The sequence below is a fragment of the Mytilus californianus genome, unplaced genomic scaffold, assembly GCF_021869535.1.
Source record: "Mytilus californianus isolate M0D057914Y unplaced genomic scaffold, xbMytCali1.0.p SCAF_8, whole genome shotgun sequence".
Taxonomy (NCBI): domain Eukaryota; kingdom Metazoa; phylum Mollusca; class Bivalvia; order Mytilida; family Mytilidae; genus Mytilus; species Mytilus californianus.
The window spans coordinates 3,555,768-3,579,795 of NW_026262734.1; the positions used below are offsets into that span (position 1 = coordinate 3,555,768).

At 30.4% G+C, this 24,028-nt stretch overlaps 1 protein-coding gene across 1 annotated transcript in view; it reads right to left on the reverse strand.

Moving 5' to 3' along the window:
• Positions 1 to 473: 473 nt before the first annotated feature.
• LOC127712271 (serine/threonine-protein kinase NLK-like) overlaps positions 474 to 24,028 on the reverse strand; it is a 43,626-nt gene continuing 20,071 nt past the window's right edge. The window contains exons 5-10 of the mRNA XM_052218651.1: positions 21,240 to 21,325; positions 19,932 to 20,141; positions 11,512 to 11,700; positions 10,266 to 10,464; positions 8,498 to 8,591; positions 474 to 6,267 (exon numbers count right to left, since the gene is read on the reverse strand). Coding sequence (XP_052074611.1) covers positions 6,213 to 6,267; positions 8,498 to 8,591; positions 10,266 to 10,464; positions 11,512 to 11,700; positions 19,932 to 20,141; positions 21,240 to 21,325 — 833 coding nt within the window. The 3' untranslated portion in view covers positions 474 to 6,212. The remainder of the gene's footprint in view (positions 6,268 to 8,497; positions 8,592 to 10,265; positions 10,465 to 11,511; positions 11,701 to 19,931; positions 20,142 to 21,239; positions 21,326 to 24,028) is intronic.

Below are 24,028 nucleotides of genomic sequence, written 5' to 3' on the forward strand. Positions count from 1 at the left end.
CAGCTCAGCGTGTCGGTCTAGTACAAAGCAGGGTTAATATTCATATTACATTAACATGTTCTCGTCCTGAATATGCATATTAATTTGCCGCTGGACATTAAGCAGCCATCCACCATCATCATCATACATTCTGACAATTCGTCACTGCACAGGTGTAGCATCAACAGCTAGAATAGAACTCTAATCTAAATGGTCCTAGTATGTCATTTGGTCTCTTGTTAAAGAGTTGTCTCATTGGCAATCATACCAATATTTATATATAGAGGCAGCAAGGTCAGCTTTTTCTTTCCTCAGTATTGAAGGTTTCACTGCTACTTTAAGATGAAGAACAGCATTTAATGTCTTATCCTTTTAGTTTTGTAAATAGTGAGTTACGATTTTGTAATAAAAATTGATAAACCAAATCTCTTTTTTCACATTTTGTTTTACACACTGTATTATCTGTATTACAAAGGAAACAACAAGAAAAACCATTTTTTTTATAATTTTTTATTAGTTTTATTCATTTTATTTCACTTTTTCCATAAATACATGTAAATAGACAAAACATCCTATCATCTCATTTACACACTCAAGTATCACCTAGAGAATGGTTACTATAGTTACCTACAGTTGACCCAACACACAATAAATAACCCCCAACATTTTAAAGAGGGATAGCCTATTTTTTACAGCTTTAGTTTATAACTAAGGTTTATGATATTAACAAACAACACTTTACAAGGAAGACTATGCATGGTGCAAACTAGCATGGTTTTAATTCAATGGTGATTTTTTTTTCTATCCAATATAAACGTTAATCTTCAACCATGTTTATTTCAATGCAGAAAATAATTAATTGTTTAAAAAGGTCATGAAACCACAAAAATCTCACAGGTATCACATCTTCACCAGACATTAATGATGAAATTCTTGCCTTCAAAACCATGGCAACATAAATTATGTAAACATTGACATCAACACGTGTAGTTAACACCAAACTGTCACGGACTATTGCCTCAATTCCTCTTTAGAAATTGAGATGTGTAGTATCTATCTCATTTAATGGTTTTAAAAAACTACAACACAAACGCTGGTCATGCTTTCAGGACATTTTTTTCTTAAACTTGTCAATGCTCATTGAATAAATTTACGGTTAAACAAAATAAAACCAAACTTGCATTGAGGGAGAATAAATCAGAAAAAAAATATTATTTGGAATAAAATTGTTGACAAAATATTTGCCTCGATATGCTCAAAAATTTTGTTTTGATTTTGTTTGTATACTTGACAATTACACCCCTTTTCCTGGATTTATATACAAATGCTATTTTAGATTTATTTTTCACATTTATATATATATTTTACATATAGATCTCATACTGTATTTTTGACGAACAACATGACAGTTTTTTTAATCCTCTATTGTACTGATGTCAACATGACAAACATTTAATCTTTTTTTTTTTTCTATGTCAACATGACAAATAATTGCATCTTACAATGTTCAGATGTCAACATGACAAAATATATTATCTTGTATTGTACTGATCTTAACATGACAAATAATTTTTATCTTCTTTTGTAATAATTTTAACATTTATGTGGACATTGCTAATAATTCTTATCTTCCATTGTACTGGTGTCAACATGACAAAATATATTGTTTTCATTGTCCTAATATCAACTTGACAAAATATCTTCTAAATATTCTATTGTACAAATGTGAACATGACAAATACTTCTGTTTTATCTTACATTGCATTGGAATTACCATTTAAGGATGTTTGCTACTCTTGTTTTTGACTTTTTGTCAGATATTCGGGATCCTCTAGTTTTATCCATGTAGTGCCAATAAAAAAATTTGCCCACTAACCGCTACAATTCTTTTCATAATCTTATTACATATAGTTAAAGAAGCCATTTTTGAAAATCATATAAAATCTTTGTTATTTTTTCATAGTTTTGAAAGAAAAAAAGGTGCCAATGTTAAATGTACGAAAAGTCTAGAGATAATTTTTCCCGCCAAATTTTCAATGGCTTATATCTCGAAAACAAGCGCATTGACCCTTCAATTTTTTCAGCTTATTTAGTTCCTTTATTCATAAACTTTCATTTTATAACAGTCTTTTGAAGACCTTGTTATTTTGAAACAGAGTAGCGAACATCCTTAATCAAATTTTGCTGGTATCACTGTAAATAATTTGATCTTCTATTTATCCTGATGTATCCCGATGTAAGCATGACAAATTATTTCAATAAAAGTCTTCACATGACATTGATGTAAACTTACACTATCACATATTTTTAAAGCAAAAAAAGAAACAAACAAACAAATTCATGAATTAAAGCAACACCAGTTTTGCACATATTAAACACATTTAACTGGTTACGTATTTTTGACCTTTGACCTTTGAATCAGCACCATATTTCAGAACCAAAAAAAAAAAAAAACACAAAAAAAACACATATATTCAACTACACTGTATTAGGACTAGTTTTTAGGGCAGCTTTGAATTTCAAACGACGACTTACAACAAAATATGCTTATTTGGTGCATCTAGCATAACTTTACTGGAAGTGGGAAAATACAACAAAAATATTCAAAAAGTGTACATTTTATATGGTAGAAATTATATAAAATTTATGTAAAAAACTATCATTTTAAAGTACCACAAATACACAATAATATCAACCATTTATATACACTCTGGAAATATCACAAGTTTACACATCTACTTTCACTTTGTACTAGAAGCTTGTTTACATTTATAACAATCCATTTGGCAAAAAAATACACATATGTACACAATAAGAAAAATACTTGGAATGAAATTAATATCTTGTAAAAAGTCCAAATTCATTTTACATGTTTTATAAGTCAATCACTCAAAACTATCTTAATATTAAAAAATAAAAGGAAAAATTTATATCCAATTATAACTTGGTCCAGTAAGCTTTTAAAAACTGGTCAGTTTTCTAGTAAAATATTTAAAAAGATAACATGCATTCATATGTGTGTATGTGTGTACTCATATAGAAACAAACATGTAAACAGTAATCTACATCTATATAAACTATACACAATACGTGACTGGACACATTCTTTTTCATTTAATCCGATTGAAACTTACATTTGAGTTTCTAATATAAAACATATACAATTCACAAAACAATGTGAGTTTAACTCTTGATTTTGAAATTTCAAACTTGCAACATACAATTTCTCCATGTGACTTAAAAAACAAACTCCATACATTACAATATTACAATGTTGCTTTGAGGATGTCGTTCTTCATTGATTAAATAAAGCAGTCATGAACATTAACAGTCTCAAATGTTTCTACTTTTTGTTAATAAATATAATTCACACAGCCAACATTTCACTGTTTCATCTTAAATATACATTGATAAAGGCTTGTCCCTGAGAAGTTTAACATAATACAATTATCATTTCTGGACTTTGTAAAAAAAAGAAGTGTTTGGTTTGTCTGTTTCTTTCCTGAAAATGGTCAAGTATAAAATATCATAATAATAAACTTTCCTAAAATATTTTTTGACATTTTATCTTTTGAGTCACAAACTGACAGCACACCTTCAAAGATTGCTAATTTGACAGACCTGCTGAGTCACAAACTGACAACAAACCTCAAAAGGCTGCTAACTTGACAGACCTGCTGAATCTAAGCATTAATTGTTTAAATATAAGCCAGAAAAATTAAGCCATATTAAAAGGAAATCATTATAAGGAAATGCTTCAAGAATGTCTGTTACTTCATACAGTCCAGTCTGCACCAAAATCTGAAGACCAATATACTGATATTTTTATTTTGTGTCTGACCAAAGTTCTGCAAATACATGTACTAACTAGTCTGAATAAACTTTTACTAGTCTGGGGCATCTGACTAGTGGCTAATGGTGCAGACTGCAGGCTATTAAGCAAGAACATTGAACCAGACAGGAAGTAAACCCTATACAAGAAGGGGAGATAACAATGGAATAAAAAACTGACATTGAACAAAGTGATTTGGCAGCACATAATAACACATAGATATGTAAAATGATTTCAAAAATACTGACTCCAGATTTAGTCATTACTGATAAACAGGCATTTATACTAATACATTCAGCTAAAAGTGCAAACATTCATCACTTTAAACGTAGTGAGATCAATACTAAAAAGGACATGGCTAGTTACTTAGAGATCTGAATTTCTATAGAATGCATCACAAAAGTACCCAATTTTATAATGGACTTTTTCAGTATAATTATATAGCTCTTACATTTAGAATGCAAAAAATAAATTTCATCTTGTTCCCGCAATTTTTTTAATTAAAGAATTTCAATACTTTTGATGTTCTTTATAAGTCAAGAAAATACTGAAGATCATTAAATTACTGATGGTCATTAAATTACTACAGGTCATTAAATTACTGAAGGTCATTAAATTTCTGAAGGTCATTAAATTACTGAATTTTTAATTAAAGTGTTACAGGAAAAATGTTTCAGTGGAAACTGGATTTAAGAGATATCTACATTCTAAAAACTTTTAAAAAAATTAACGAAAGAAAAAGTTTCATTGAATAAATATAAATATATCTGAAAATATTTTTCGATAAATTTGAGACTCTGTTGATTGGTTAACTATTACTTTTTTCTACCCTTTAAATTTTTAACATGACATTATTTGAATGACTTTTGTTTTTGACAAAGTACCCTTATAACTTGCAATTATGCTTTGGCAGTTTCTGTTATATATAAAAAAAAAATAGTTATTGCAAATTTAAAATATTGATACCTTCTTAATGAATATCTATGTTAAATCAATTAAAAGATGAAAGAATATAAAGTAAACTTATAAATTTGTTTTGTGACTTCAGATCTTTATATAATGTAGAAAACTACGTGGACATGATATTGTACATGATAATTTGTATAACATGATTTTTTTATGAAGAAACAACACAACAATTAATTTACAGAGACTATGGAAACCAAATTCCTGGAATAAAGGACTCTGGGAGGGACATCCAAGGCACTATGTTTATTGCTGATCTGTTGTCGTGGTAACCAAATATTTGTTTTCATAGTTTTAGCGCAATTTGAAATCTCCCACAGATACAAATACTGAGTCTTGCCATAGAAAATTCATAGACTTTCTGTCAGATTAAATCAGAATGAATTAAAAATGGTTTTTATGATTTTTTGAAATGTGTTTCACACGTGTGAAATATTAATATTGAGTTAAGTTGGTCCGACAAGTTCTGGCCCATATACAAAAGCAGGTTTAGAAAAATAGTCCATAGTATTTGTAAATTGATTGTTTACATGATATAAATAAAACTGTTTAACAGTATTAACGTTTCCTTTTTACAATTTACATTAAAATATTTACACAGTTATAAAAGTGAGCACCAAATCTACACATTCACACAGAGATATACATTAACACGTCTGACCAGTCTAAAAGGAATACATTCTGATGCCTTACTACATGTCATTAGAATGAAGAAAAAAACCTATTTAGAAGTCGAGACTTGATTTAAATGTTAACCTTTACAGAAAAAAACCCAAATCTGAAGACTTTAAACAATTGAATGATGTTTTATTTGTTTTTTTTTTGACAAAAAATATCCCTAAATAAATAAAAAAACTCACCAAGACCTGTCCTTCTAATCACTGAGATATAGATTTCTCATGTATTTCGAATAGGAAAGTAAGAAATGCTTATGTCATTGCTCAAAACCCACAGAAATGAACAGATATATTACTTCAGCAACTAACAATTATTCTCTCAGAAAAACTTGAGCCTTTGGAAACTTTAAGTTGTCAAGTTTAAGTGATATAAGATTCCCTCACTATCAGTCTAGTAACTTACACAATAGATCAAACAATATCTATACAGTGACTATAATTCCAAATCTTAATGTTCACAAACTTGATAAAAGGTTCATACTAAGAAGTGTCCTCTATCCTTCCTTCCCATATCTTTACTTTTGATTTGAAGTCCATCTGATTTTTTCTGTCAACATTCATGCATTTTACTTTCATCTCGCTTAATTTGTCTCCATCTTCTGTCTTTCTTCTCTCTTTTTTTCGAAATAAGTTGCTTATACTCCCACTAGAAACAAAACTTTTGACTGGTTCACTCTGTATCCTGGTCAGAACAAAGTGTCTTTTGATTGGTCATTGCTCTGCATGAATGTGTGTTGGAATGAGGTGATTGGTCAGTTTTATTCCCACGCATGGGGAGAAGGTGGAAGCTCTGCTGGCTGTGCTACTTGTGAACTGAAATAAAAAATAAACAATTCATTTATAAATTTCACAGTTTGGAAAATATTTTGTTATATTTTAGAAATTAGGATCAGCACACATTGCATCTGTTTAAGATGTTAACCATATATTCTACTGTATGATAAATACCTAAATATCTTGAAAGGATCAATTAATTTGTTTACAACACACCTTTTTTAACTTGTTTCAGATAATCAAGGTCAACCATTTTGTTATTTAAAATCAAAACAACTTGTTGAAGCTCAATTGTATTTCTTTAAAGACAGGACACTTATTAACACTCTTTAAACTGCATTTGAAGTAACATTTATGTGTGTCCCCATTTGTAACCCCTAAAAAACAAGTACCTAAAATAAAATCTTCAATTTTCCATCCAATATTTATAACATATAGAAACATAAAATCAAAATTCAAAATGATTTCTTGCTGTGGGAAGTTCCCTTATTTTAAAATTTTAAAGTCCTTTGAAAAATTACTTTCACATCCAATATGTATTCCTGTCATATAAATCTAACAATTTATATGTAGGGTGGGCAGTTAGAACATTGGACCATTTCATTGTTTGCTCATCTATAACATGGCTCGCCTGTTTGACAGTATCACAAATTTTTATCAATTGTTGCACAGCTGACTTCACACAATTGCACACCAAAGTCTTATCTTTTGCAAATTTTTTTACATGATAAAGATTGATTTTTTGGATTGAACAATATTTTATTCAAAACACCAACAGAAGTTTCATAACAAAGAAAAATACACAGAATAAATAAAAAATAACAAAAATATCAAAAAGAATGCACTCTGACAAAATATTTTGTTTTATAATTAAAACATCATCCAAATGTAATCCATACATAAATTTTGCTTTAAAAACCATGCAACAGGCATACTCTCCAATGACGCAATGGTCAAAGCAACATTACAATATTTCCTTATATAACTTTCTTACTTTCTAAAGACAAATATTATCAGATGAGGGGTATTCCCCAATGAGTCAGCAACCCAAAGAGTTCTAGAGGTCAACAAACAGTCCGAATGCATACAAATGTTCCAGATTTAGGAATGTGCATACTTTTAGTAAATGGTATATAAAACGCTACTAATTAAAACATACCATTTACTTCTGGATTTTAAAAAAAATTGCATATGTATAACTGTGTTCAAAATTTTGCTGAAAAAGCATGTGAATAAGGGGGGACAACTTGTGAGGAAAAGTATCATTTCTGCGATAAAGTTATATTTCTTGAAATCATTCGACAAAAAAAATATATTTTCAATTTTAGAACACACAAACTAAGTGAATTCATACATTAATTCATATTTTTTCTCAAATGTGGCAAAAAAATTTCGTTTTTTTTTGGCCAAAAAATTTCTAAGTTATATATTCCAAATGTATGATTTAACTTCTAAATAACTATATGAATTCACTTCAATTTAAATATTCAGTAAAAGAGATTGATAAGTTCAAGCTTGAGGGTAAAGTGCAATCTGAGCAAGCTGTAAAGGGGTACAAAATCAGAATGGGGAAATGCTGCATTTTTCTCTCACTTTTTAAAATATCTGCCCTTTCTTCACACAGAGGGACCCACTATTACAGGTGACTGGAGATCTATAATGTTAAAACAAAACATAATACAAATTTAACAACTTAAAAAAAATATGTGTTTTCAGTGGGATTAATTTACAGCACCTTAAATGATTTAATTTTCGCATGTGTTTTTCCCTTTAATTTCTTTAGTATATTTGGAATGAGATTCTAAATTTTGGTGTCCTCAATCCTTATCCAATCCTTGATCTTCCTTTGTATTGCAAAGTGAACTATTTATTGTTGAACTGAAAAAAAATCAGTCTATACAGATATCTTGGGTTTTTGGGTTTACAGTTTTATTATATCTAAATGTAACAATTTTTCAAATTAAATCTTATTCATGATCATAAACAAATTAACACACATGTCTTCCTCTTATGTTAATTTTTCTAAAGATAAAATTTTACCATTAATTTTAAATTGACTAATCCAATATATTTAAGCTGTTGATTAGAATGGTGTTTTTATTCAACTCTCCATGTAAAATACTTTGAAGATCTCTACACAACATAGTTTAATTATATTATTTATTCTACATTGAATTTTAAGTTCATTTAATTTTTATATGGTTTCAATTTTTCCCCACAATAAATCAAGCTGACTGATTTATTCCTAATAAAAAAAAAACAAACTCACCTTGCAAATGTTTTAAATGATATAGAATTTGGATTGAGACAAAGTGGAACTTCATTATTCTTCTGTTGTTCTAATATAAACTTGTGTAACTTTTCTGAAAAGAAACAAAGCATTTTGTATAATAAAAAATTCGTAAGGGTTCCGCGGAACCCAGTGTCTCGCCTACTTTTTCTGTTAATCACAGGCTCAACAAAAATGAGGAAGTAAATCAATAAAAATATTCCTCTTGATACTATCTTTTGATTGTAAGAAGCTTCTGTCCAAGTTTGGTAAAAATCCAGGATAGTTTATGAATCTAATAAATGTTTAAAAACTTTAACTGCAGACTGAATGTAATGTTGACTGGAAGAAAACAAAATTTCCTTCTAGATACTAGCATTTGATCATAAACAAGCTTCTGTCCAAGTTTGGTACAAATCCAAAATAGTATAAGAAAGTTATTAAAATTTTAAAAACTTTAACCACAGAGTGAATGTGTTGTTTCCTGGCAGAAAATCTAAGTCCATTTAAAAGTAAAATACGGAAAAAATGGATTTATTTTTTTACAAAATTTCCTTCTAGATACTAGCTTTTGATCATAAACAAGCTTCTGTCCAAGTTTGGTACAAATCCAAAATAGTATAAGAAAGTTATTAAAATTTTAAAAACTTTAACCACAGAGTGAATGTGTTGTTTCCTGGCAGAAAATCTAAGTCCATTTAAAAGTAAAATAAGGAAAAAATGGAATTTTTTTTTTTACAAAATTTACTTCTGGATACTATCTTATGATCATAAACAAGCTTCTGTCCAAGTTTGGTAGAAACCCAGGATAGTTTAAGAAAGTTATTAAAATTTTAAAAACTTTAACCACAGAGTGAATGTAATATTTCTCGGCAGAAAAACTAAGTCCATTTATAAGTAAAATACGGAAAAAATGGAATTTTATTTTTACAAAATTTACTTCTGGGTACTATCTTATGATCATAAACAAGCTTCTGTTCAAGTTTGGTAGAAATCCAGGATAGTTTAAGAAAGTTATTAAAATTTCAAAAACTTTAACCACAGAGTGAATATTTGTGGACGCCGCCGACGACAACGACGACGACGACGGAATGTAGGATCGCTATGTCTCGCTTTTTCGACTAAAGTCGAAGGCTCGACAAAAAGAAGTAAAGAGAGTTATTTCCCTTTAACAACTATTTTGCCAACAGATAATAAGGGAATGAGAATTAACTACCAGATTTTGTATAATTAAGAAATACATAGAGTTATTTCCCTTTAAACACTATTTTGTCATCAGATACTATCTATTGACCACAATATCTGTTATTTGTATTAAGTGATTAAGAAGAATTTAACCTTTGTCTAATGATTTGATCAATGAGATAAAAGTGTGTTTCTTCCTGCAAAAACTATTATCATTGATAAGATGTGCATGCAGACTGTAGTAAATTTGGTCAAAAGTTCACTTGGTTAATGTATCACTTCGTTTGTGTTGTTCAGTCATTAAGTTTTTGTATGTTGTGTTTTGTAGATCGTTGTTAGTCTTTTGGTCCATTTTCTTTTTTGCAATGGCATTGTCAGTTTGTTTTCAACTAGTGAGTTTGAATATCCCTTTGATATCTTGGTACTTTTCAAGAGAAATACAAACTTATTCTTTTCAATAGACAGTTAATGTAAATCAATAAAAATATATTCCATTGAGTTTTAAACTTTAGCGATGTAACTGAATACTACAATTTTATAAACATTTTTTCTACAAGTTACTATATCAATAAAGCCAACAAACCTTTGACCCGGTGACACGATGTGAGACTGTCTTCAAATCCATAACTAAAAGGCTGGGAACATGTGGGTTCAAAGTCTGAGGTATAACGCCGCCCTGAGTTTGTACTGTAACAACACTTACACATACATGCATGATATCGTAACCTCCCTTCATCAAGGTAAGGATGAGCTAATGCATCTGTCGCTTTTATTCTTTTTTCCTGGAATAAACATCAAATATTGTAACTGATACAAAATCATAAATCTTATTATAAAATATGTTCAGTTCAATCTCAAGTCATGTATAGGGAAAAATGGGGCAACATTCCACCACAAAATAAACAGGTTCCTTTAATAGCTTACTATATGGTATGTGTTTTGCTCATTGTTGAGGGCTGTAAATTGACCTATAGTTTCTTACATCTATGTCACTTGATCTCTGGTGGATAGTTTTCTCATTGGCAATCACACACATCTTTTTATTTTGTTGTTGAAAAGACATGGGTCTAAATTATAAATCAGCTAGATTATTATTTCCCTACAAAGTTGCGCAAGACTGGTCGAACATTTTGAGCTTTAAGTGATATATTTTTATTTCTATTTTCACCTGTTTCTAATAATGGACAGGTTTCACTACAGGGTTTTAGTTCCATGCACAGACAGACCCCAGGATTTTACTATAACTGACACAATGACATATAGACAATGTATTTCAAACGTGGCACAGACCCATGCTTTTCATTTCCAACCCATGGTTGTACAAATTTTTTGAATTATTTCATACATATCATGTCTATATTCTGATTTTTGTATTATAATTAACACCTGCCATTGTTATTTTCAATGTGGAGGATATATAGGCGTCATAATCATTGACACGGTCACACATTATATTTATATATATATATGGCCAATTATGTATATATGAAGGTGTGAACTTAAATATAATGTGCGTCAATGATCATGGCACCTAATGGCTAAGTTACCAAAACAGTACAAGGTGTGAGTAGATAAAGAGCCCTTTCTCATATCTTTCTTAATGGCATAGTTTTCCTTGTTCACTACAATTAAAGGTTTTAGAAATTTATATTTGAAATGCCATGTAAATATAATGTGTGTAAATGCATGCAAATGTTAACTTAAATATAATGTGCAACAGTGTCGATAAAAACACCTAATGGCTAAGTTACCAAAATAGTACAATAGTAAATATCTAAAATCCCTTACAAAACTGCCAGTACAATCTGGTACCCTTCTATGATACTTACTGGATCAAATACCAACATTCTACAGAGTAAATGGACAGCTTCGTGTGTGGCCTGATTTGATAGTGTGTATAAAGCTGCTAATGATGGTTGTTTGTGTGCCATACGTTTGATGTGAGCCCGTGCCCCTTCACACGAAGTTCGCATCGCTGAATCACTCGGTGTTCCTAGGAGATCTGTTATGAGGTCAAGCTAAAAAAGAAAAGAAAGACGGTAAAAATATGCACACAAATCAAACTTATAAAGCTTGAAAAAAATTGATAACAGTAAAACTGCATCTATTTAGGTTAATCTTATGGTATTCAAAACATCCTGTTATTTCAGTTTGTTCTATTTAAAAGATGAGCCCAAAGTAGTGAGTACAAATAACACTTAAAATAATGTGTTAATTTTACATTATCCTGTTTCCCTCTGAAATTCTTAACAAAAAATTATTTGCTGAATTTTACAAAAAAATGGATAAATATACAATCTTCATTATGAAAATGAGGTTGTCAGCTGTTCTATGTTTATCAGAGTATGGGTCTGATCCATAACACCTGGTTATGGTAAATATATCCCCCTTTGTTTTAACAATGGAATCTGCTGACCTACAGGAATAAAGGATGAACTAATATGGAATAAGGGTTGACAGGGTTACAGATGGTCAGGCTAGACAATCCAAGGTTACCTAAAAAATATTTATTTAGAAAAAAGCTGTTGCCTCACATGGAAACTGATTTCAATAGTAATTAAACTCATCTGTCAGATACAGGTAACAAAAACTTATTTCCACTGATAATTCTTGGATCAATTTATAAGGTATTCCTATAACCATAGATGTATAAAACTATAACTTAAAAGAACAAAGAAATTCCAACCTACAGTACCAAATCAACCCTTAAACCTGGTGACGTCAGTTTTTTTTCAATAGCCTTTTCCTACCTATCCTTCCACACAGCATGCATGATATAAGGTTATTCTAAAGTATAATCACATGTTTTCTGGTGCAATTTTTATTTCATGATTTTTATCATCACATTTGATGTGTTTTATTAATGAATAATTTGGAGCTTTGTACTTGCCTTATGTATTTCTTTCATATCCATTATAATTTGAATGAAAACAAAATATGACCTTGCTCCACATTGCAATTCTCATTTATCAATTTTAATGACTATTTGTTCACATAAAAAACTGTTAAAAGTTATATTTTAAATAAATAACTTCAAGCTGTCCACTTCTCACTCACATTTTTTTCAAAAACTTTTGTAATTTTTTTGTCGAAAATTTTAAAGAAAATAACATAGGAACCTGCTTTCTAATTTTTCAAATCTTTATCTTTGATATAATAATTATATTATTTCGGATTCCAAACTACAAAAAAATGTTGTTAATTGTCCCAAAATAACAACATGTAGGACTTGTTCATTAGACAATGAAGACAAGATAGAGGAGTCGGGAGTCGGTTGTACTGTACAATATTTTTGGAATCCTTGCCTGTCCAGTATTCATGGTGTTAACAGGTTAAAATTGATAATTTTATTCGTGAATCCAAATAAGACGATTCAGATCAGAACTATAAAAGTTATTACTGTATTATGGTCTCATCAGAATCCAAATAAGACGATTCAGATCAGTACTATAAAAGTTATTACTGTATTATGGTCTCTTCAGAATCCGTTGGGGTCACAGGACAAGCCCTTAAAATATTCTTGTGAGAACCTGGATTATGATCATGATCATGGAAGCTTTTTCAGTATTGAGTACCAGTAAATTAGTTTGTTATTCTGAGAGATCCATTATTATGTATTTACATCAATATTGATTTCAATCTCACCAGTACACTGAACTGTAGTGGAGAGAGATAAGGTTAAAATGACCTATTATTCTATAGAACACTGACCTACTTTCATTTTATAGAACTTGTTTTAACCTACATCAATCAGAAAACTACTATATTCAAACACAAGAAACTTTATAGAATTTTACAGACAATATAAATAGATGAATAGCAAAAACTGTGAGATTGAAAAAACTCAGTTTATATTCAATAAGATTTTCCTAGAATAGAAACAGTTTAATGACAAAAACCATTTTTTTAAATCATTTTCAAATATAATATTCCTACATAAAAAAACTATTTATTGTTGATAGTCAGGATTAGTGACCAATGAGATTTTGTTTAATAAATTAATTATTAGCATGCCTTACATGGAACTTAAAATATAATCTGTTAACAATTTGGTGTTGATTGGTTCACATTTTGTCAAGACATAAAAAGTTTACGGTTTTCCATGTCATGTAGGCACTTGTGTATATATGATAATGTGTGACATATAGATGTATACATGTATACTGAATGGACATGGGGTGTTCATACAATTAAAACTCCACATTTTTTTATACTAGGCCTATGTGCACGTGGTAATAAAATTGCTTTCTGACCATTTCTGTCCTTTAAGAAATTAGTATGGTAGTTGATGGTAGGTCTCAGCTGAACTTATACATGTTATCTTTATACACAGGACAATTTAAAGCTTAATAAAAATACCTCAAATGATTTTGTTTTTTTGTGTTGTTTGTGTGCTGTCTTTTGTAGTAAATCCCAAATCTCCTTTGATTCCCGTTACAAGATGAGAGTCCATGATGAACAAAAAAGACCAACTTAAATCCGCTTCTCTGATTAACGAACAGGTGTTGTAAGCCAATCTGAGGTGTATTATAAATATTTAAAAGTCAAGGAATATATTTCATTATGACCACTTTTGGGTCAATAACCATCAATAAAAGCCATTAGTTGGATTAGCATTGAAAAATCAATAACATTTGATAAAAACACCAAATTTCATGTCTTTGTTCAGAACATAAAACTTCAGTCTGAGAAATGAAATTAAATCCATCACACATTCTTATTCCAAACACAAAGAAATGCTTGATATTTTATTTTTACAAAAATGGTTTGTAACAAAATACTTCCTAATTATTTTAAGTCAGACATAATATTTTTGCATGGTCTGATAACCACAAAGAAACACGAAATAAAACCATAATGTACCAGAAAATAAGACAAAAAACTCTGAAAACAGAAAGGAAATTATCCAAATCATTGTTCGTATAGCTTCCACTGGAACAATACTGGTCTGTTCATTAGCAAGAGAAAAAAGTGGAAATAATGTTTTCTAATCTTTCCCAGATCTTTCAGCATTCTTACATTTCTAACATGATGTGTTTTTTTTTGTAAAAGAACAAAGGCACTCAAATTAACCTAGTTTTAACCTATATCAAATTTACTTTAACAAGGAGTTTAACCTTTAAATACATATTTCTTTCATAAAATAACACTTATAAATATACATTGTTCTAAAGTTTAACAACATCATAGTTCTTTTTACTTCAGAGTCTTCTTTGTCTAACATCAGTAAACCTTAAAATAGGGTAATTTATAAAATGAAAAAAAAACATTCATATATCTATTTCATCATTAAAAATATTTTAAAAATTAAAATTAAGAGTATTATGTAGAAAGTTACTACAGTTTTAAATTCATCAAATGTGTATTCCCAATGGTGCACAAAACTGCTGTAAGCAAATCTGCAGTGTATGCACACCCTAACAGGTAAAATTTAATCTGATTTGACCTATTTGATGGACATATTTCCTTCTAACTAAATGGATCCTAAATGCACACAGACAACAAAAGGTTTAAAGTAGTTTCTCCTGCCACCATCAAGGCTGTTATAAATGTACAGAATAAAAATTAGATGTGGCATGATAGCAAATGAGACAACTATCCACCAAATTTCAAATGAGGTGGATGTAAGCAATTATAGGCAACTGTACAACCTTCAACAATGAGAAAAAAAACCACACTGTATAGTCGGCTATAAAGTAGTTGTCTTTCGGCAAAGCTGTACATTTCTCAACCTCAGTTCTTCTGTCAGATAGCAGGGATTGCTATTTAGCTAATAACAAATGTTATAGTCATAGACATGCACTATGTTGGAATTTTTTGTCAGCTCATCATGACTGTCAAATACTTTATGTTGATCACAACTTACTATTTTTAGATATTATCTAAAGCATTCATCAAATTACTCCTACAAAATCTCACTTTAATCAATGCAACAACTGAGACTTCAAAATGGTATTACTGTTTCTTCAACTCTGGCATTTAATTCTTAATTCTATTTCATTTTTGAAATATTTGATAAATGTAAACAAGTATGTTGTCAAGATAATATTTACATACTGTTTCATTTATACATTCCAAGACTTGTTGGGATATTGCAGTTTCGTGATGACAGGACCTGATGAAAGGACTGATGCAAAACACTGTTCCCTAAACTTTTAACAATCAAATAGGCAATGACTGAAAAATTCAAAGATGGTTGGAAATTTTCAAGACTTGCTGTGATATAACCAATAAACAATAATCAATCAATCAATCAATCAACCAATTATTTTTTTTTTTATTTTGAGCATAATAATTCAACTTTTGAATTACATACAGTATAAATGTTCATGTATGCCCCATTTAAATATCCTTTTAGATGTTTAATTTGCTTTGTTCACCTGAAGGCTGTTTATATGATTAACCTGAGAAATACATGTGATAACAATATTGTGTCATTTTATAAAATATATCCAGATCATAAAGAAAACTTATGTAATGTTATAGACAGGTATTTTTTTTATTTTGGTTTGAATTCTTGTGATTACAAAGTATTACAAGGACAAAGGAGCAAATCAACAACTACCAGATAACATTCCTAATCCAAACTGTAAGACATAAATATAAACAGATATTTAGACAGCAACCCAAGAAAAGTTCATTGAAAATAGACACCAGGTAGGGTACAAATGTATATTGTCAAAAGTCACTAAAAACACCTACATCACATGACAAAGTTATAAATAATCAAAAAGTCTAGACAAAGTTGGGAATTAATTTTATTTGCATATTTTCCAATCCTTACAAAATATGGGAAGATTTTTATCCCTTTAATGGATTTTTATCCTTTTAATGGACTTCAGATTGTTTTGTCCTTGTAATGTTTATCATTTTACATATTGAATAGTTTTTGTTTTGTTGTTTACAAATCTTTTTAGATATTAAATCTTAGGTAAGGTGATATTTATTTGTTTATTTATTTGTTGCTAATATTGTACAAAATAGTTCAACTGTTCATTCAGGATAGTTTGTCCTTATTTACGACTTCTATGACCTTCCTCAACATATACATTAGTAAAAACAAGTGATTAATTGGATCAATACTTTTAACATGCAGAAGATCTCAGACTTTTTCATTGGCTCAATCCATACACAATGTGTGAATGTGTTTATTGTAGGGGGAGATAATCATTTACTTCTTTTATAGTATTCTCCATCAAATGAATGTTTTAAGTGCATTCCTGTGCACATTAATGGTGTCAACAAGTACAAGTATATCTAACATACTTCAGTTATAGAGGAGGGTGGGAACTCTGCTCGTTTTCCATCAAGCGTCAAACACACTTAGAAACATATAAAAGGTATAAAATTCTTACAGTGAAAAGTTAAACCATGTACATGTATCATTTGGGTCAAATTGATAGAAAATTTCATCATTTAATACAGTTAATTGGAATAAAATTTAGAGCCTCCTCATACATGATACCCCATCTGAACCCTCATTAAATGTAAGGATTTATACAAAGAAAATTAAATGACTGGATTTGTAACATCTATGTTAAAGAACCTTGACCACAGAAAAGTCAAACTGTTCTGATGAGTCAGCCATTTTTGTGGTTTTCTTTGTAAGGATTTCTATTTTGTTCATATTTCTAGTTTAAAATGTCAGTCACCTAAATATTCCACTTTTCACTAAATCAAACAAAAGGGTCTTACACCTTATATCCTCAATCATGTTTATGAAAGCATTTTAATTTAAAAATATAAAGAAGCAACACTTAAAAAACACCCCATTAAACAGCTGATGAGTTAAGCCTCTTTCAACTGATTTTTATAGTTAGTTCTTATGTTGTACTGTTACACCACAGTCTCAGGTTAGGGGGAGGGTTGGGATCCCACTAACATGTTTAACCCTGCCACATTCTGTATGTATGTGCCTGTCCCAAGTCAGGAGCCTGTAATTCAGTGGTTGTCGTTAGTTTATGTGTTAAATATATTTGTTATTCGTTCATTTGTTGTACATAAATTAGGCCGTTAGTTTTCTTGTTTGAATTGTTTTACATTGTCATTTTGGGGCCTTTTATAGCTGACTGTGCGGTATGGGCTTTACTCATTGTTGAAGGCCGTACAGTGAGTGACCTATAGTTGTTAATTTCTGTGTCATTTGGTCTCTTGTGGAGAGTTGTCTCATTGGCATTCATACCACATCTTCTTTTTTATATATATATGATATGAATTCCATGCACAAAACACATTGCAGGAATATAACATTCTTTGGGTACAATGACAAGAAAAGTATGATAGGCTGGGAGACTGTCAACAAAGTATCATATTGGGAGCCTGGACAAACTGATGTGGCTAGGAGCATTATACACAGCTTGGAGCATGGAATAGAGACACAGCTTGGAGCATGGATTAGAGACACAGCTTGGAGCATGGATTAGAGACACAGCTTGGAGCATGGATTAGAGACACAGCTTGGAGCATGGATTAGAAGGATGTGACTGGGAGCATAGATATAAGGATGCATTGTTTATATATTTACAGACTGGAATGTTTTGTACATGTATTCATGTGTGTCAGTATAGACAGTAGATTATTTTCTAAACTAAAGCATGTGTAACATTCCATGCATACCGATATGACATGGATTATACAATTGTCATAACAATAAAACATTTTTACTGATTATTTGTTTTAAGTTGACTGGTTACAGCAAGCTACACACAGATAGATCATAATAATTACGAGTCATTGATTGTTAATGTTTAATGTAACTTTCAGCACACTTGGGTATTTCATGACTGGGCCAGTTTGTATTGGGGTTTGAAGCCAGAGTACCCACGAGAGACCAATGGACCTTCCACAAGAAAATAATAAATCATGTAAAGAATTGTGCATATCTTTATAAATAAATAAATTTGGAGTAACATGTTGTTTTGATACAGACATTATTGTTACCAGGATTAAACTGTAGGGCTTTTCATATATTGTGAAGACTAATTAAGAAATGAAAAATATTTAATTAAACATTGAAGTACCCATAACTAGAACACAAGAAAAGTTCTTGACCCAATACTAAAGGAAAGTTTAATGAAATTCAATCCCATCATCTTTTTCCCCTATATTGATTCTTCAGAAAACATGCATCAGGTTTATTTTGACTTCAATCTTTTTAATGGTGAAATATTTACATTTCTTATATTACCACTTCCCAGAAAAAGTCCATTATTCTAATTTAAAAAATCCAATAATGTCTTGAAGAACTTTTATATGTCTTTATGAAATCAATTGTTTGACTTTAACTTTCTCCATCCATTTTAATGCTGAACATTTTTCTCAGTATTTACAATAGCTAGACAAAATATTCATAGCAGGCCCGGGTATGCACATTATTGACCGCATCAAATTTGGAGGTGATCCATCTTACAAAGTCCATCTGAATCATTTTGCTAAGAATTTCGCTTAAACCAGTGCTGGGGACTGTCTTAAACTTGCAGTGAGGTGACAGTTTTTTTGCACTGTGTTGAAGGCCTCACTGTGACTTTGAGATTAAGATCATATATAATTTGTTAAGTTTATTTGGTAAGTACTTTATATTCTCCTTATTAGAAGAAACTTTTTCGCTAAACTTTTTACAACTTTTCTTTCCTGTTCAATAATGAATTTGTTTCCAAGATTTTAATATAATAACTGCAAATATCAAGGAAATAGTAAAATGACACTGCAGGATCATGTTAAGAACAAGTTGACGGTCTTCCCCAATACATGTCAGAAGAAAGTGTTATCTTTCATCTATGATTTCTCCCTCTGATCTATTCTTAGACAGATCATTTTACCAAAGATTGCCAAATTTATACTCTTGCCTCCTCTTTTATCCACTTATAATTTCACATGAAATTGAACATTTTCTTGGTGTCACATGACTTCATGCATACACCCATGAAAGATGTCAGTGTTTTTTTGGACAACATATGCATGACAAGTGAATCATGACCACAGTTCAGCACAGCCATCTTTTCTATTTGAGCATTTTTCTCGCCTCAGTGTGCAGGATTTTCTCGCTGTGTTGAAGACCCATTGGTTTTCTGCTCTTTGGTCGGGTTGTTGTCTCTTTGACACATTCCGTGTTTCCATTCTCAATTTGATTTTAAACAATCAAAAGGACCATGGCAACAGATTTTGGGGTACTTTAAACCATCTTTGTCCTTGCAGTGATCGATGGACAACAAAAGACAAACTTTTTCAAAGAACACAAATAATTACAAACCTGCTGAATTGGACTCTGAGCTTGAAAGAGTATTCTTCGTCCCAATAATTCTGCGAATATACATCCTACGGACCAAACATCAACACTATAACTATAATGTTTGGCACCCATTAAAAGTTCTGGAGCACGATAATATTGTGTTACAACTTCCTGAGTCATATGAATGTTTTCATCTGGTTCTTCTATCCGAGCCAGGCCAAAATCACAGATCTGAAAAATAAAGGAAAAGTATTAAAGTCTGGTCAAGTCTTATTTATTATTCAACTTCAAACATACATACTAATCAAAGATTGTTTGGGTACACCTCAACAAGACAGCAACCAAACAAATCAATAAAAAAAGATATTCAGGTCAAAATCTTTTCTCCAATAATATACAAGACAGCAACCAAACAAATCAATAAAAAAAAGATGTTCAGGTCAAAATATTTTCTCCAACAATATACAAAGTACATTAGTGTCTTTTACTATTTTCAAACTATAACATTGACTAAATTGACAAGTTTAGAAAAAAATGTTTATATAAAAATTATATTTCAAAGAATAGACTGTTACAGCTCTTCTTTAAATAATAGTTTTACATTTGTCATTTTGGGGCCTTTTATAGCTAAATATGAGGTATTGATTTTGCTCATTGTTAAAGTCTGTACCGTGACATATAGTTGTGTACTTCTACGTCATTTGGTCTCTGGTAGAGAGTTGTTTTATTATTGGCAATCATACCACATCTTCTTAATTTTATTTTCTAAACAAGATCTAACATTAACATCAGATCATCAAATTCAATGGGGGAAAATAGTAAGATAAGAATGTGTCCATAGTACACGGATGCCCCACTTGCACTATAATTTTTTATGTTCAGTGGACCGTGAAATTGGGGTAAAAACTCTAATTAAGCAATAAAATAAGAAAGATCATGTCATAGGGAACATGTGTACTAAGTTTCAAGTTGATTGGACTTCAACTTCATCAAAAACTACTTTGGACCAGAAACTTTACCCAAAAACTTTAACCTGAAGCGGGACAGACAAACGGATGGACGAACAAACGGATGCACAGACCAAAAAACATAATGCCCATAAATGGGGCATAAAAACATGTCAGTTAGAACTCGTAGATATGTATGTGCAGGCAGGTTTAAACAAAATTGTTACTCACTTTAAAAATAATGGAAATTAATAATAACAAGGGTATATGATGTGTATTTAATTGATAAAGGGGATGTACGTAAGAACACATTACTAAGAAAAGACCTTTGGTTTAACTGTTCTTCATCTGAACGCTTTCTCCAAGATAAGCCAATATTTACCTTTAAAACACAGTTACTATTGACTAGTAGATTTCCTGGTTTAATATCTCGATGTAATACCCTGGCTGAGTGAAGGTATTTTAATCCTAAAAAAGAAAAACAAAATGTTGAAAAATACATGTACATTATATTCTTGATATAAACAATGACTAGAGCCAAATCCTTCAAAGAATGCTGGGCTTAAAAAGAGATAGATTTGGCTACCCCATAGGTGTATTTTTATTTTACTCCCCATATAATTATACATTTATGATTTAGCAACAGAAAAAGGCAGATAATTAGGATTTGTTGCACACCAGACAATTCTTGATAAACTTTGAAATAATCTTTTATCAAAGAAACAAAGGTGTTCTTTAAAAATGAACTTTATAGCTTAGCAATCCTAATGAAAGTTACTTCAAAGAGAAAGTTTAATGCAGCAAATATTATATAGTATATTGATCATAACTGAATAAAATAAATGGGGTATGTGTTCATGGGACACAGATGATGCCCTCGCTTGCATATAACATTATAAAGGGATATAACTCAACTGTAAAAGTGACGCTACCCAAATTTGTACTTGATCTGAGTTTTGTGATAATAAGCAGTGTGTATAAGTTTCATACCATTTGGTTGAGGCATCCTAAAGTTAGAGAACACAAACAAATATTTCAGGAATTTTTCCATTTGTAAAAGGGAATAACTCTAGAACGGTAAAAGTGACGCCACCAAAATTCAAACTTGATCTGTGTTTTGTGGTAATAAGCATTGTGTATAAGTTTCATAATATTTGGTTATGGCAAACTAAAGTTAGAGAACGGAAACCAATTTTGGGACGTACGTATGTACATACAGACAGACAAGGGTAAAACTTAATGCCTGCTCCCCTACGGCGGGGGCATAAAAAATAAGAGCAATTATCTTAGATTGTAAATTCAAAACAATAAATTTTCATAATCTCTCCCTTAAAATTAAATCCAGGAAAAATGGATAAGTACATTGATATTTGTTTCAGAAAAAATCATTATCATTCATTATTACACAAAGTTGATTACAGTTTACATGTGGTAAGTTTGGCCTTCAGTGTTGTTCCCTCTCGAGGTAACTTATCCTTTCTTAGATATTTACCTCAAACATCACTTCACTTATTTTTTTTTAGATCTTTTCATATTCTATCCTTATTATTAGTAAATTATCATTTCATGAAAGAACCTTTTAATATAGATGTAAACAATAGGCTTATCAAAATATTAACCGGATTTTAAGTTTTTAAGTAAAACGTAGTTCAATTGTTGTTGTTGACAGACTTAAAAGCCTCAGATATAACCCTTACTTTCTCAACTGATATTATCTTAAGCCTGTTGTTTTTCAATGAAAATCGTCAATTATCTCTTACTAAAAGTTTAAATAAAATAATATTATTATCCAATAATAAATATATTTGTGTGTCAGTTCACTAAAGTCACTGACACATTTTCTATATCAGAGTTCAGTTTACAAAATAGTTGAAGGCAGCATTTAAATTCTAGCTGATTTTTCTCTTTGTCATAAAATATGTCACCTATAAAAAAAATACTAACAAATATCTTGTTCAACAAGATGTGACACGATTATCATCTTAAAAATATTTTTATTTATAGATCAAGTTATACACAGAATTAAAAATCAGCATCAGTTACATGTAATGTTGATGCAGGCAAAGGAACAGTCCCTTTATAGATGTTCTTCAACTCAAAATTAAAATGAAGCAATCAACGTGTTCAACACCCCTAACCCTGGTTTGAGCAAGATGTATGTCAGAAAGGATTGATAGCTAGAAGTTGACTAATCTACACTACAGTAGATGTTGACTAATACATCAGAATTTATACACAATTGTTTTTTTTTATAAATACAGCACCTCCCACCCTCCCAAATGCATTTTCAGTTTGACTATCTCCAAATATAAGGTCAAAACTTGTAGTTGGGTTGATACTTATGAAATGTGAATAAACTTCCCTTTAACTAACAGATAATGTTTTCCATCAGTCAGTGAGGGGGGATTACCTGACTTTAACATGTACTACTGAACAAATATCAATCCTACACATTTATAAACAGAAACTTCCTCCCAGTACCGCTACATGTAAACTTCACCGTCACAAAATGACTATACATAAAATATCTTTTGTCTAAAGATAGAAGTTATTTACAGGTAGAGAGTTAGAAGATGATTTATAAAGACACTAAACAATGTCCAATTTCCACATAGGAAATGGTGTGATGTTTACCTACGACTTTTAGTCAGTTAATATCATCCCTATTAACCAGGATATGACCGAAATCAGACGATCAGTAGTGTTAACATATATACTACCACTCGACTGTCCGGAAGTCTATAAAGTAAAAGATGGACAGCCTTCCTATCCTGAAGTGGATGAACATTGATTTAAATCTTATCTCTATTGGTCCATATTTCCTCTTGTATAAAAAGAGTTTTAAGAAACACAGAAAAGAATTATCTTCTTGTATAAAAAGAGTTTTAAGAAACACAGAAAAGAATTATCTTCTTGTATAAAAAGAGTTTTAAGAAACACAGAAAAGAATTATCTTCTTGTATAAAAAGAGTTTTAAGAAACACAGAAAAGAAATATCTTCTTCGTATAAAAAGAGTTTCGGTAAACAAAGAAACGAATCATCTCTTCCTAGAATAGATGAGTAATTCAGGGAGGAAATGTATTATCAAATTATTTGAAAATCTATAATGTTGCACAGATGAAAATGTTTTACAAGTAAATGTTTAAAAATATTTTTTGCAATATAAAACA